The 15,032-nt window shown below is 37.1% G+C and overlaps 1 protein-coding gene across 1 annotated transcript in view; it reads left to right on the top strand.

Annotated features, from left to right (window-relative positions):
* The window catches only part of LOC150096624 (CD109 antigen-like), a 930,782-nt gene that overhangs the window by 235,746 nt on the left and 680,004 nt on the right, over window positions 1-15,032 (top strand). The window contains exon 9 of the mRNA XM_090407963.1: window positions 7,657-7,696. Coding sequence (XP_090264089.1) covers window positions 7,657-7,696 — 40 coding nt within the window. The remainder of the gene's footprint in view (window positions 1-7,656; window positions 7,697-15,032) is intronic.

The following is a 15,032-nucleotide window of genomic DNA, read 5'->3' as shown; positions in this document are numbered from 1 at the left end:
ATGTTACCAATGTTACATCTCTGGGGCTTCTTGTGTTGAAGTAGCACTACTGGTGTGGTGTGTGTGTGTGGGGGGGCACACACCAGCTCAAGCAAATATGTATATGCCAATGATCTCGCTATCCTACACCAGTCTACCTCCTTTGCGAACCTAGAAACAACCTTGAACACAGACCTGAACATCCTGGAGGTGTACTTTAAGCAGTGGTACCTGAAGCCAAACCCAACAAAAACTGTGTCCACAGCATTCCACCTGAATAATGCAGAGGCAAATCGACACTTCAACCTCTCTTTCTGTGACAAAAATGGTAGAACATGAGCCTTACCCGAAATACCTTGGAGTGAACCTGGACAGAAGCCTAACCTAAAAAGGCACATCACCAACCTGTCCAACAAAGTTAAAACAAGAAATAATATCATCTCACAGCTTGCTGGAACATCCTGGAGTTGTGGTGCTGATGTCTTAAGGTCATCTGCACTATCCCTTGCATTCTCTGCAGCAGAATACTGTGCTCCTGTCTGGGAAAGAAGCACCCCTTTCCCCTGGCTGCCTATCTTATCTAACATTTCTCCACCAAATATACAGAGAAGACAAGCCTCGATTAAAGCATTTAATAAAGGAACGAGCAACCAGCTCCTGCCCCTGCAGGAGCAGGTTGCTCATTCCTTTATTAAATGCTCATAAATCCACCTAGTATTTGCCTTAAATCATGAAACCCTTTCTGGTCCATGGACGAACTCTCTTCAGCTGCCTTACGATCAAAACCTGAAAAGTGGAGAGAACAATGGTCCAACAATTCAGCAAAAGGTCAGGGGTGGCCTTTTCTCATCGATCCTTCCTCTTCCCCAAAAAATAGTTTCTATTTTCAAATCCTTCTCTCACCCTTTCTTCCCAAATGCTCTCTACCCACCCTTAATAATAATATTATACATATAAAAACACCTGGGATTTTTCAAATAATTCCCCCACATTACTTTATCCATACTTTCCCAAACCCCCTTCCTTTAACAGCTTAACAGCAGATGTATGCGTATCACCAGGATAAGGAGACATCCAACAACATCCAAAAAAGGTATGTCAGAATTTTCCTCCTATATTATTCAAGATATATTAGTTTTATAACACATCAGTAATGCCCTAAGATTTGAGTAAAAGAGCCAATCACATTGTAAAAAGGGGACACTCCTAAACGAAAGTAGGCTATATTAGCCTTAAAAATAATAGTTTATCTTAGAGGAGTAACATTGGAATTTTCCCAGAAATAATACCTATGTGCTTTGCATTATGGGATACTAAGACAAGTCATCAGCTTCTATATATGAGTTGCCCCAGTCCTGAAAATATTTCAGGTGCAAACTTTTTTGCTTACTTGGATAAAGGATTAAGCCAAGTATATAATTTCTTGGTATCTTTAATTTATGGTATAACCAAGTGGAAAAACTTCCAACAATTTTTCAAATAAAATTCATTGGAAAAAGTTGCAACTAGTATGCTGTATAAGGTTTGTGAAAGTTCGACTAGCTGATGCAGAAACAGCATATATATAGTGTAAAGCTAGTTCCCACTGGCATTTTCTGTACACTTTCTGGCATCAATGTCAAAGCTATTGTCTTAGGCCTCCTGCCAAATAGCTAAGGCTAGCCAACAGTATCCCTAGAGGGCGTCCTCATCAGACTTTATGTTGTTATTAAATAGTCTTAATTCTTCCATTTATTGTTTTGTGTGTTATTACAATTTTAATATTATTATTATTATTATTATTTGACTCCTCCAGGGAGTCCAAAACCCATCGAAGGAGGGCACCTACTCTACAGCTCTCTGTCTCCACCACCCGTCATCCACCAATTACATCATCTACACTAACGCCATCTACTGTCCACCATCACCACTAGTATTTTCACAGACAATCACAAACATCCATGCCTACGGCAGGATTTGAACCCACACTCTTTTGGCTGGAGAGCAGATACACTAACCACTTGGCCAACCAGAATTATATTTCTGAAGATTCTCTTTGACAGAGATGAAATATCTGAATGACTGAACCTGCTGTTTAATTATTTCTCTTTGTTCTGTATTCATTTCATTAAATTTTATTATGAAAATTACTAGTGATGTGCCTCAAGGGTATGTTTTAGGGTCATTGTTGTTTAACTTATATGTTAATGATGTTGACCAAGGTTTAAATGGGGGATATTCAGTTGTTTGTAGATGATGCAAAGTTGGTAATAATTATTAGGAGTAGAGTGGATGCTAGTGACTTTACAAGACTTGAATATACCGAATGAATGGGCATGTGAGCGAGTGAACAGTTCAGTGTTGCAAAGTATAAGGTTTTAAGATTTGGAACTTGGTGGGAATATGTTGAAGAAGGTAGAGGAAATAAGAAATCTTGGGAATGATGTTGGATAGGAACTTAAAATTTGAGGATACATTGCTAAAATTGTGAGGACTGCACAGTGATCTTTGGTAATGTTGCAGAGATCACTGACTTGAAGTAAGGAGATTATAGTTTCATTATATAAGGCCTTGATTATACCACATATGTACTGCTTTGCACAAAATTTGATCAACTGGTTTTTAAAAGGATTAAGAGATATTGAAAAGAAGCCAGAGGCAATTAATTAAAGTAGTTTTTTTTATTTCTGGAAATTGCATCTTTTCAACCTTTTTCAGACTCTGGAATGTTGAGTTTGAAAAAGGTTGAAAAGATGCACTTTACAGAGTCTAGTAGATAGGAGTTGGAGGAGTGATATGATAGACACATTTGTAAGGAGTTGTTATAAGGTTAATGTTGAAGAGGTTTTTCATAGAATGATGTGAGATGACGGGAGAAGAAGAGATCATCTGTGGAAATTGTAGTATAAGGATGGTGTGGACAAATTACTGAGAAGCAAGTTTTTTTTTTTTGCATGGAGAGTTGTGAATGATTATAATGAATTGCCTGAGAGTTTAATGACTGCAGAGAACGTGAATATATTTAAGACATTTTATGATGAGCTGTATGTGTGTGATAGAGGAAACCTTCCACAATGAGTCTTTTACTCCATAGTGTCTGAAGATAATAATAATAATAATAAAACCTATGATAGACACTAAATTCATGATACTGCCATTAATTTCAGTGGTTTTTCACTTGTATACAGTCATATTCAGATGATATTATACATTTTAATTTAATTCTTTTTGGATTTTCAATTATAAATTTATTAATTTTATGAAAGCCCAAGTATCCTATATTTATTTTGTCATTCTATGTTATTGCTTTTACTAAAAGTTATATTATTTTACCATTTAATAAAATGAAACAAAACAAGAGAACTAATATTATGGAATGCTGTGAATCTTGTTTAATAAATTTCAGCTGATTTTATATATATATATATATATATCAGGTGTCCATATATATATTACCTCAAAGGCTCATTTTAGTGAGCTGGAGTGGCAAACCCATGGTACCTGATGCTAGACAATGCCTTACTTCATGTCATATACATCTGTTATATTATCTGTAGACTGGTCTCCTCCCTCTTTTCTTCTTGCTCCTTCCTCCCACTTCTGTTAGAGTATTCAACGGATAGAAGTGAATCATTCATATTTCACTGTATCTTATGCAGTGGAAGTCTGCCTCACCTAGTAGGCAGAAGTCCCAACCCACCTGGCTATACAGATAGGTCTGATGAAGAGAGAGTGAGAAATTCTATGAAAACTTAGTTGTTTTGGACTGTTTACCAAGGAGAGATGTACTTGACATCTTTGGGAACGTTAATACAAAAGTGAATAAATTGGGGAACAAAACGTCTCAGATATGTGGAAAGGGCCTCTGCAGCCCTACCACTTTTTTTTTCTTGTATTTTAATCCAAATTAAAATACAAGAAAAGTGATTTTAATCCAAAATGCTAATATGGTTGTGCCTTATAATACATCTCATGCTGCATCAGTTATCATGCAAAATAATCAGAGTCGTGTTTTTGTGCAGGTATATGGAATGTTTGGGGTCTACAGATGGGCACTCTTGATATTGTCTGTAAAGAGATGAAGGGCTGTAAAATTGACATCCTGGAGACCGGATAGAATGGAGAAGGTCACTTCAAAAGGCAGTAGGGTAAGCTAGTAGTTTATTCAGGAGGTGACTCAGAGCATCATGGGGTAGTTGTAATACTGAGGACAGTTCAGGCAAGAACCCTTCTTGATTATAATCCTGTTAATTACAGCATAAATTTACTTTGTATTAGACTTAAGGCTTACCCTACCAATGTGTCAATTGTGGTAGCTTATGCCCCTTCCACAGATAGGCCTGATGAAGGGAGTGAGGAATTCTTTGAAAAACTTAGATTGTTTTGGACTGCCTATGAAGGAGAGACCTTAGAGGACTTTAATGCAAAAGTGGAAGAGAGTATGAAGGTTAGGCCTGAGTGTGGTACTTTTGGTCTGGGTGACGTAACACCTGTGGTGAAAGACTTTTGGAATTTGCCCATGCCTAACAGATTAGTTATTACCTGCTTCAAGAAACACCCATAGTGCATCTATATTTGTACAACTAATATTGATAAGTCAAAGTACCAGATGGATTACATCCTGGCTCTCCAACAAGCATTTCTGATGTGCCTACTTGTCCTGGAGCAACTGTAGTTACAGATCATCAGCTAGTAAGAGCCAAAGTAAGACTAAGAATCTGAAACCTTCCAAGTCAGGCACATCACACTAGAGTAGATATTAGAGTAATTCCAAGTGGGTTCACAAAAGAAACATCAACTCAGTTGGATGATTTTTTTGGAGACTACTGAGAAGAACTCACCAGAAATGCTTTGGGAAGGAGTCAAGGTATAATACAGGATACAGCCAAGAAGTATCTAAGCCCAATAAGAAGAGCAAGAGACCCATGGATATCAGATTCCATGTGGGATCTAATTGAAAGAAGGCAATTAGAAAAACAGAGACATAGGGACTGAAGAATGTAAGCAATTACATAGAGAGGCCAGAAGAGTCATCAGGCAGGACAAGGAAATTTTTTTATATATGTGAAGAGATAGAGTTTCAGATGAGGAGGCACAATAATAAAAGGATGTTTTGTTTAGTTTGTGACCTAAAACACAAGTTTAAGCACAAATTGAATGTCATTCAAAAACAGGAATGGAACAGCACTAACAGAAGAAATGAAAATCAAAAAAACAGATGGAAAGGATGAGGAACTGTACAACAGAGAGGATAAAGAAAATTTGGAGGAGCCTTCTCATCAGGAAAATTTTGATTTGGAACCTCCATCACTTAGGCATGATATTAAAAGAGCAGTTCAGCTTAATAGCAATAAGGTCCCCACTGCAGATGGAATCTCAGAAGAGTTAATCTACAGAGAGAGGATCATGGCCTAGAGACTGGAAGAAGTCGGTTTTCATACCACTACATAAGAAGGAAGATATGAAGGATTGCAAAAACTTTAGAACTATTAGTATAATATCTCTTGAAGCAAGATTTTATTAAAGATAGTTCTAAATATGATTGAGACTAAAGTTGAGGCAGAGATGCCTTAGGAACAAGCAGGTTTTAGGAAAGGTAAGGGTACCAGAGATCAGATCACTTGCCTTAGACAGATCATAGAAAAAGTATAAAGAATTTAGATTCCGTATGGTAATGTGTTTCATACACTATGCTAAAGCTTTTGACTGTGTTGAGCATGTGAAACCATGGGAAGTAATGAAAAGAATGGGTTTTCCTCAACATAATATCAGCCAATTTGTACAGGGAGAAAGAAGCCATGGTAAGAACAGGTGGTGGATTAACTGATTGACATCGGGTTGGAAAAGGAGTTAGGCAACGATGTCTACTTTCTCCTCACTTGTTTAGTTATCTATGCTGAGGAAATCATGAGTGTAGCACTGGATGAGCTTAAGACTGGAATTAGGATTGCTGGTAAATTGATCAGTAATTGGAGGTATGCTGTTGGTACAGTACTCCTTTCTAATGATATGGAAGAACTAGGATAAATTCTTGAAAATTAACAAGATCAATAAGAACAGAGGACTTCAGCTCAAAGACAAAGATTATGGTTCTCAAAGGAAATACAGAGAGGAAAGTTCCTGAGAAACAAGTGTACCTTAATGGAGAAAGAATTGAGGAAGTCAGCAAGTTCAAGTATCTTCGATTCATTATAAATGTGAAGATTGCTGTTCAGAAGAAGATTAGGAATGGCTAAAATAACAGTCAGAGACTTTTCTAAAATCTGGAAGGATGGATATATCTCCACTAGAATAAAGTTGAAGATTTTTATGCAGCTGTTTTTCCAACAGCAACTTATGGATATGAGACTTAGAACCTAAAATAGCCTTGCTGTTCAGAAGAAAAGGATAGCTACTTTTGCAATGTGGTGTTACAGCGGGCTGTTGACGATATCATATACTGAAAGGCATACGAATAGAACTTTATTAGGTTCCATAAGGATATTGACAAGGATGGAAGGAATAGGACTTTTCAGAACAGTCATAAAAGGTAAAGTTCCTGGAAAAAGAGGAAGGGTTAAACTGTCAGTAAGATGGATGGATGGTGTGTCTGGAGTGACTGATCTTAAGAGAGTTGAAGCCTCCAGAAAAGCATACAACAGGACCACATGTGGACTGGTGTGGCACATCACCAAGCATCTATTGATGTCCAATGAACAGATGGATGAACCATTTATATCTGATCTGATCCTGTGGTTTCCTCTCTTTAAGAGGGTTGCAGCTGATTACTAGGGAGATAATGATGCAAGGTGGTTTCCCGTTACCTTCCTTTCCGTATTTTTTATGACTGTAGCCTGTGTGTTCACGGGTCTGGTTTGCCTGCTTGCAGGATGAAAACCCACAGATAAACTGGCGGAAAAAACCGTGCTGTCCACGCCCAAGACCGGCTAAGTTGCCTATGGCTGAGGAAGATCGTTAAGCTCCTCACGTCATCGACGGGAATCGAACCTAGGACACTCCTTCCCCAGGCATATGGTTGCAAAGCCACTAGGCTAACTGCATGGATGAGCCATTTATATATATATATATATATATATATATATATATATATATATTTTTTTTTTTTTTTTTAAATTTATCGGCTCAAGAGATATTGGAGTGTTGCAAAGATATTCTGTTGTGATTATGATTTTCTGTTTATTTGGTAAATAAGTATTCTTAAAAGTTTGAAGCCAGATGATATGGCTAACTCTAATTTTGGTTTAAGTAACCACATTTCACCTTCATTTGCATTTTGTAGTTATTATGCAGATAAGTCTTTTTTTTTTTTTTTATTCCTATTGTCTAGTTCAACTGATTTTGGTACTTGACTTATTCATTAGGTTTATGAATGAGTACAAATAGATTTTTTTTCCAGTTTAATCTTATAACCATTTCCATCATAGCTGTTGGTGTTTATCAGCACTTATCCATAAATTCTCCATTTTTAATTCCATTTCAAAGAATTTTGAAAAAAAAATGATATATATACATATATATTTGTATATATTAAATTATTGCACATCGTTGAATATATGTATATATTGTCCTTTTGATTAGTAATTTTGGTGAGTGCTTGGGTTAGGAGCTTACCAATCTTGGATTAATCAGATAGCAATTGGTCACATAAAAAAGTCTATCATAATTATGTGTAAATTCACAAAACTGTTTTTGTTTCAGGGACAGAAATTTCAGAAGCCATTCATTGTTGCTGAGTACAGTAAGCATATTATTATTATCTTATTATGTAGTGTAATATTTGTGTGTAGCATAGTGTGAGAGAATAATGAGCGAACAAGAATTAAGATGGATAGGAAAATGGAAAGTATCAGAATGTCAAAGTGGACAAAGATATAGTAAGAAAAGTGAGTGTGGAAATAGTTCTGTACATTTGTATGGGAATAACTGGGGATAGGAATAGAATAACATTATTATTACTACTTGACACCTCTAGGGAGTCCATAGACCCATTGAGGGAGGGCACCTGCTCTACAACTCTGTTTCCACCAACTGACCACAATTACATCTACGCCTACCGCTGACGGCCACCACTGGTATTTCCACGGACTATCACATAACATCCATGTCCATGGTGGGATTCGAACCCGAAGCCTTTTTGGCTCGAGAGCGGATACGCTCTACAACTCTGTCTCCACCAACTGACCACAATTACACCAACGCCATCTACCACCGACGACCACCACTGGTATTTCTACAGGCTATCACAAAAGATCCATGCCTACAGTGGGATTTGAACCCAAAGCCTTTTGGCTCAAGAGCGGATATGCTAACCACTCGGCCGGCCAGGCTGGCATAGGATAACATAGGATAAAGGGTGGGGGATGATTAGGTTTATAGAAAATATGAGGTACATGGTGATGAAGGTTGCGTATCCAGGTGTGAGTAAATAGCAGTAATGGCATAGAGTGTCAGAAATTTATTGCTATATTTATTTATAAATGCATTGACTATCAGAAATAAGAAATTATTGCATTGATAAATTTTTTGCAATGCAAATTATTGGAATAAGTGAAACAGGGTTGGTGGGTACAGAAATGGAAGAATATGTTTTTCTCATGAGGATAGAAAAAGCAAGAAGGAGAAGATGCTTAAAAACAGAAATTATGCTCATATAAGGTGGTGATGGAAGGGAGAAATAGTGACAATGGTTTTGCGACAGTATAATGTGAAGTTGAGCTAGAGAGAGGATGAGATATTTAATTGGATGTAGGTATAGGCTGAAGAATGTGGAGGATGGTAACAAGGATAGATATATGTATATTAGGCAAATGATTTAGTTTACTTAATGGTTTTAATTTACAACACAAGAATAATAAGAAACAATTAATATTTATTTACTTACTTGCTGGTCTTCAGAGCACAAAGAACAATTTATCACAATATGCAAACAGCAACAATCAGTTAATAGTAGGAACAGTTTAAAATTGTAACGGACAACACAAGGAACTAAAGTCCTAATTGGCATCATCTATTGATGAATAAGGAGAGAGTTAACAAATATTAAAATTTGATCTTCAAATCACTTAAAAAAAAAATAATCCAACCTGGTTGGTCGAGTGTTTATTGTATCTGCTCTCCAGCCAAACGGCTGTGGGTTCGAATCCTGCTGTTGGCACAGATGTTTGTGATTGTCTGTGAAAATACTAGTGGTGGTGGGCAGTAGATGGCATTAGTGTAGATGACAGTGGTTTGCTGTAGTTGTTTTAGGTTGAGTGGTGGAGATGGAGAGTTGTAGAGTAGGTGCCCTCCCTCGATGAGTCACTAGATCCCCTGGAGGTGTCACATCATAACTGGTCCATTTAATAATAATAATAATAATAATAACTATCTCCCAGATTTTTGGTAAATTGATACAGCCATACTTGTCGAGATTTTGCACAATGTTTTAAAGCTGCTGCTTATAGTGACTTCTGCATAGCACTTGTAAACCCAATTCTGGCTCTGAAAGGGCCAACAGCAGAGATCTCATTTCATATCCAATTGGCATTCAGGTCTTCTGGATGTAACGGTTTTTAGATGAAACTTTTGCCCACCTATACTTCCACTGCTCTTTCTCATCCAAATGGCATCACTGTTGCAGCACCTAAAGATAAAGCTGGTCTCCTTCCTGGCATCATTCTTTTCCTCCAACTCACACATTGATGACCAATGCAAATCACCTCCTACCATACCAGAAACAGTGGATCATATACCTCCTGTGGCCTTTTTGGTATTATGATTATCAGAAGAATCTTAAATAACTTAGATATAAAAAAGTGTACTGGTATTAATGGTATCACCCCAAAATGGTGTGCTCCAGAACTAGCACCTATGCAATAACATCTCTAAAATCTGTTATACTAGCTGGCACCTATCTTAATACATGAAAACAATCACATATCTGATCTATTCCAAAAAAAAAAAAAAAAAGGAAGATAATAGTTTGTCATCAAATTACTGATCAGTTATGCTCACTTCGTCTCGCTCTCTTTCTTTCTCAGGAGGAATAATGCAGTGGATGGAGTATGTTTCTAGGGGGGGGGGGGAGTCATTAACAGTTGACTTCTTCACTACTTAGAAGCCCACCAGTTAATCACTGGCTATCAATGGAATCTGTTATGAATTCCAAATTCTGCTAGTGCAACTCCATGGCAGATCTCATATCCTATATCACTGACCACTGAGCATGCTGCCATAGAAAGGTTTGGGGTAAATAAATGCTGTTTTTTCATTGATCGTGTCTGGCATCATGGCTTTCTCAGTAAATTGCCATCCTCTGGTCTACCTTTCAGCCTGTGTAATTGGGTAGCCATGATGGCTTCCTCTCTCTCTCTCTCTCACACACACAGCTTCTCTACCAACAGGAGTGCCTCAGAGCTTTGTTTTATTACCTTTTCAGCTGCAGCTTTTTAAGAAAAATGTGTTCCTTCTTTCCCAAATCTTGCCTATATCTGTACATGGCACTAATGTGCTATAATTTCTTCTGATTCTTTGTGTGGGTTGATACAAAGAATCATTAGAGGATGTGTTTGTGAATAGTGTCAAATATCTGTCCATTTGAGTTCCCAGATGGGTCTTTCCATTCCCAGATGAGTCTTTGACTCCATGAGGTCTTGGGGTAATAATAATAATAATATTAATAATAATTTGGCAAGGGTGATATTGAGATTATCATCTGAATGGTGGCCAGCTGTATGAAGATTTCTGTGATGAAAGTGAAAGGCATATGTGGAACTATATGGATGGTGATTATGAAAGCTTAGGATATATTTTGGAACTATAGCATAGAATGAGGAGTTAAGCAGAAAACAGGTCACTGCTGCTTGGACACTGATCATGAACTAATTAACAGTAGTAATATCTGTATGTATTCTGAAGATCAGGAGGTTAAATAAGGGATGTAAAATGAATGGATAAATAGGGAGATTAAGCATGCACTCTAGAAGAAGGTATTATGGAAGTATCATAAAGCAAATAGTAATAATCAGTTACATGAGAACTATACTGCAGAGGCTAAGAAGTTGTTGATTTGCTAGTCAAACCAAGAAAAACCTACAGAGTTTATTTCTATGTGATAAATAGAAGAAAGATTGATTATGGGAGGATGATGATGTTACTGGATGAAAATTATCATAGTTGAGGTATTTAGTGAGCAATTGACAAAGGTTCATCCTCATAACCTAATGAGGGGCTTAAATGTGGAAGATGTGATGTAAGAGATTGATGATGAATGAGTAGGAAGTGTATGAGAAATTAAGTAAACTTGATATATTTTTTGTCAGTCCCACACATGATATGTCAAAAAAAACAATAACGCAATAGTGCCATGTGTGGGCTAATTATGAAGAAAGAAAAAATCCATTGATGAGTTTCTTGAACAACTGGAGGTGAAATACCTCAAATGTGAGAACGGTATTCTAAGGCTGGGTAGATTTCAGATTTATTAAGTGCTTGGAGTTGTGTAAGGAAGATGTGTTTCGAATGTAAGAGGACATTGAATTTTTTGTGCCAGAATTGGCTAGATGTGAAATTCAGCCTAAGAAGAGAATATTGCTCATTCTCAGGTACAGGAATATTATCAAAAAAGTAATGGGGAAGAGTAGTGAAGTAAGATCTTTCTTCTGAGAAATAACACAAGATTGTATTTTGAAACATTAAAATTCACTAAATTTTCTTCATCCCATTTGAGAATGGTGAAGTAATCAGTGTTTGCAAATCGCTTCACCATTTTCAAGTTTACAGATCAATGAAGATCTGTAAACTTGAATCACTTGAGCTCTATGGTGTTTCTTGAATGAAGAAGAAGAATGGAGAGTTTATCATTGACAAAATTATGGATAGTGTTTAAGGCCAATCAGAGAAGTCATTAATGTCCTGGGTTACACAGCATTGATAGGAAAACCTGATGGGAGGAAATCAACCACCAAAGGAGACCAAATCAAGATTGGTCTAGCATTCTTTTAGGAAAGTTTTTGTACATCACCCCAATTGTGAGAACTATTCTCATGTAATTAATAAGTGGAATTATTTTACCACATCCCCCCCCCACTCCCAAAGGTGGGGAAAGAGGATAAAATAGTTCCACTTTACAAAGGAAATGATGTGATTGATATTTCATATATGTCAGTCTGTTTGTCTGAAGTTTTGGTGCAGGTGTTTACGAGATTTGTAAGGGTTAAGATACAGAATTGGATTGATAGTATTATCTCTGATGGTGAGCATAGGTTTGTTAAGGGGAGATAATATTTTAGCAGTCTACTTATTGTTCTTATTGTCATAACCATCATTTCTTGGATACTCTGATGGTATCCAAAATATACAGTTCATGGCTAAATTTTGAAGGAGGAAGAGAAGATAACAGAGAGAGAGAGAGAGAGACTTGAATTTTAGGGATCTTCCTGCCAAATTCTGAGGACATCGTAATGGATTATGGAAGTGATGTCACTTCCATAATCCATTACGATGTCAAATTCATGTAGATGTAAAGAGGTTTTGCTCTCTTGTGTGGTGTCTTATCAGTCCACTACATATGGATTACTATACACAGGTCCGATTTCCTGATGTTCAAATGAATAATAGAAAGGGCTTTGATAAGGTTGATTATGACAGTGTTAGGCAATTTTGAATATTGGATATGAGGCAGATTAAGGAAATGTCACTTGCAAAGTCACAGGAATAGAGGAAGAATGGCAATTTGATTGAGATGCATAAGATGGCAATGGATTGTTATTGTTAAGTGTTAGAGATTTTTCATAAAATGGAGGGAGTTATAGAACAGGAGGGAATTCCTGGAAGCTGTATATGTGAGTGAGTTGTAGATTCCTTGTATGAAGAGTGGATAGTGAGTGGAATGCATTGCCTGAGAGTATGGTGAATGAGTTTAACACAAGGTTAAATAAACAATATGTGTAATATTAAACTCTATGCAGTCAAAAGTTATTAATAATTATTATTTTATTTAATTATTTATCATTTCATTTGATTTTAATTTAAACTTTAGATTTAATATGAAATAGTACTATTAGAGCCTCCGTAGCCCAGTTAGTATAGATGAAGCCCTTTGATCAGAAAGACCTGGGTTCAATTCCCATCAGTGATGTGAGGAACCTTTATCTGGTCTCTTTAGGCTAAAGGTGAGTTAGCCAGTCTCATATGGAGGTAGGGGGTTTTTTCACCATGGAAACTTGGGTTTTTCGTTCCCCAGAACAGGCAAACCTGCCTGTGACACACACTTCTACAGACATAGGACACCTACAGGAATACGGAGTGACCTAAGTATAACGTAGGATTCCGGTCCCGAATACCTACATGCTGAAATGTGTAGGTCTTAGCATGAGTGTAAATTAGGATAGGATAGTATCTATTACTTATTTTTAATTAACAGTATTCATAGTTTTGTTGAATTCAGAAGTACTGCTATCACATTACAAAATATATATCCTCCTGAATAAATAGAAGTGTTACATCTGGATTTTGCTAAGGCTTTTGACAGGATACCCCCATGGAATACTGTTGTGCAAATTGGAGCAGATGGGGATGGATACTAAACTAGTGATATGGATAGGAGAATGGCTCAGGGAGAGATACCAGAAGGTGGTGTATGGAGGAGGAGAGTCCAGGATGAGGCAGGTGACTAGTGGTGTGCCTCAATGCTCTGTGCTTGGGCCGTTGTTGTTTAATTTGTACATAAATGATATAGGAAATGGCTTAAAGGGAGATATTCAGTTTTTGCTGATGATGCAAAGTTGGTAGCACAATAAAAAATCAAGCTGATGTTGAGAGTTTGCAGGATGATTTAAAATAAGCTGGTAAGATGGCAAAAGGAAATGGATGTCAGTTCAATGTAGAAAAGTGTAAAGTTATGCATTTTGGGATTAAAAGATTACCAGCTGTGTACTACATTGATGGAACGGTACTCCAAGAGATTGATGAGGCTAGGGACTTAGGGGTGTTGGTAGATAGGGAAATGAAGTTCAGGGGACACATTGCTAAGGTGTCCAAGATTGCACATTGGATTACTTGGTTATTGAGGAAAACACTAACATCCAGAGATAAAGAGGTTATTATTCCCCTTTATAAGGCGTTGATACTTCCACATTTGGATTACTGTGCTCAGTCTGGTCACCTGGATTCCTTGGAGATGATGAGGAGGCTGTGGAAAGGGTTCAGAGGAGATTGACTAAGTTGGTGAGTGATATAAAAAATCCTCCCTACACCTTAGGGCTGTTGGCAGATAGGGAGATGAAGTTCAGGGGACACATTGCTAAGGTGTCCAAGATTGCACATAGGATTACTTGGTTATTGAGGAACACACTAACATCCAGAGATAAAGAGGTTATTATTCCCTCTGTGGTGAGTGATGTAAAAAATACTCCCTACATTGATTGAATGAGAGCTTGTGGATTGCAGAGGTTGGTTGATAGGTGGAGAAGAGAGGGATATGATAGAAACATTTAAATTACTAAAAGGTTTTTATAAGATTGATTCAGGGGTAATGTTTCAGCTGTGTGATAGTGATGAAAGAACAAGAGATCATCCCTGGATATTAAGGAAAAGTTGGTTAACAAAGGTGTGAGAATGAGGATTTTCACCTGGAGGGTGGTGAATGAGTGGAATGCATTGCCTGACTCAGTTGTGAGTTCTTCGTCGGTAAATGAATTCACAGACAGATATTGTTTTGATAGTTTGGGTCTCCTGCGATGAGTCTACTGACTTCATGGAGATACCTGTAATAATAATAAAAATAATAAATGAGAGTTGAGAAAGTGCACTTTTAAGCTCATGGAACATCATAAATCCTTGAATTTCTGTTGCATGTCTTCCACAATCATTTTATATTTGGGGTCCTTGTGGTTTCCTGAAAATTTGGTCACCACCTCCTTCAAAGCTTTCCACAATTCTTTTTCAACAGTTGCCATTTTTTCTTCAAGCAGTTAATCCTTCATAAGTTTCCTGATGGCTGGACCGATAAACATATTTTCTTTCAATTTTGCTGTAGATAATCCCGGAAATTTTGCAGATGTATTTAAAACACTCTCCTCTTTCGACAAAGCCTT

Source organism: Typopeltis vanoorti, chromosome 18, assembly GCF_054136105.1.
Source record: "Typopeltis vanoorti isolate ZY-2024b chromosome 18, IOZ_Tvanoo_1.0, whole genome shotgun sequence".
NCBI lineage: Eukaryota > Metazoa > Arthropoda > Arachnida > Uropygi > Thelyphonidae > Typopeltis > Typopeltis vanoorti.
The sequence above is the reverse complement of the archived record's forward strand: the minus strand, read 5'-3'. Positions and strand labels throughout refer to the sequence as shown.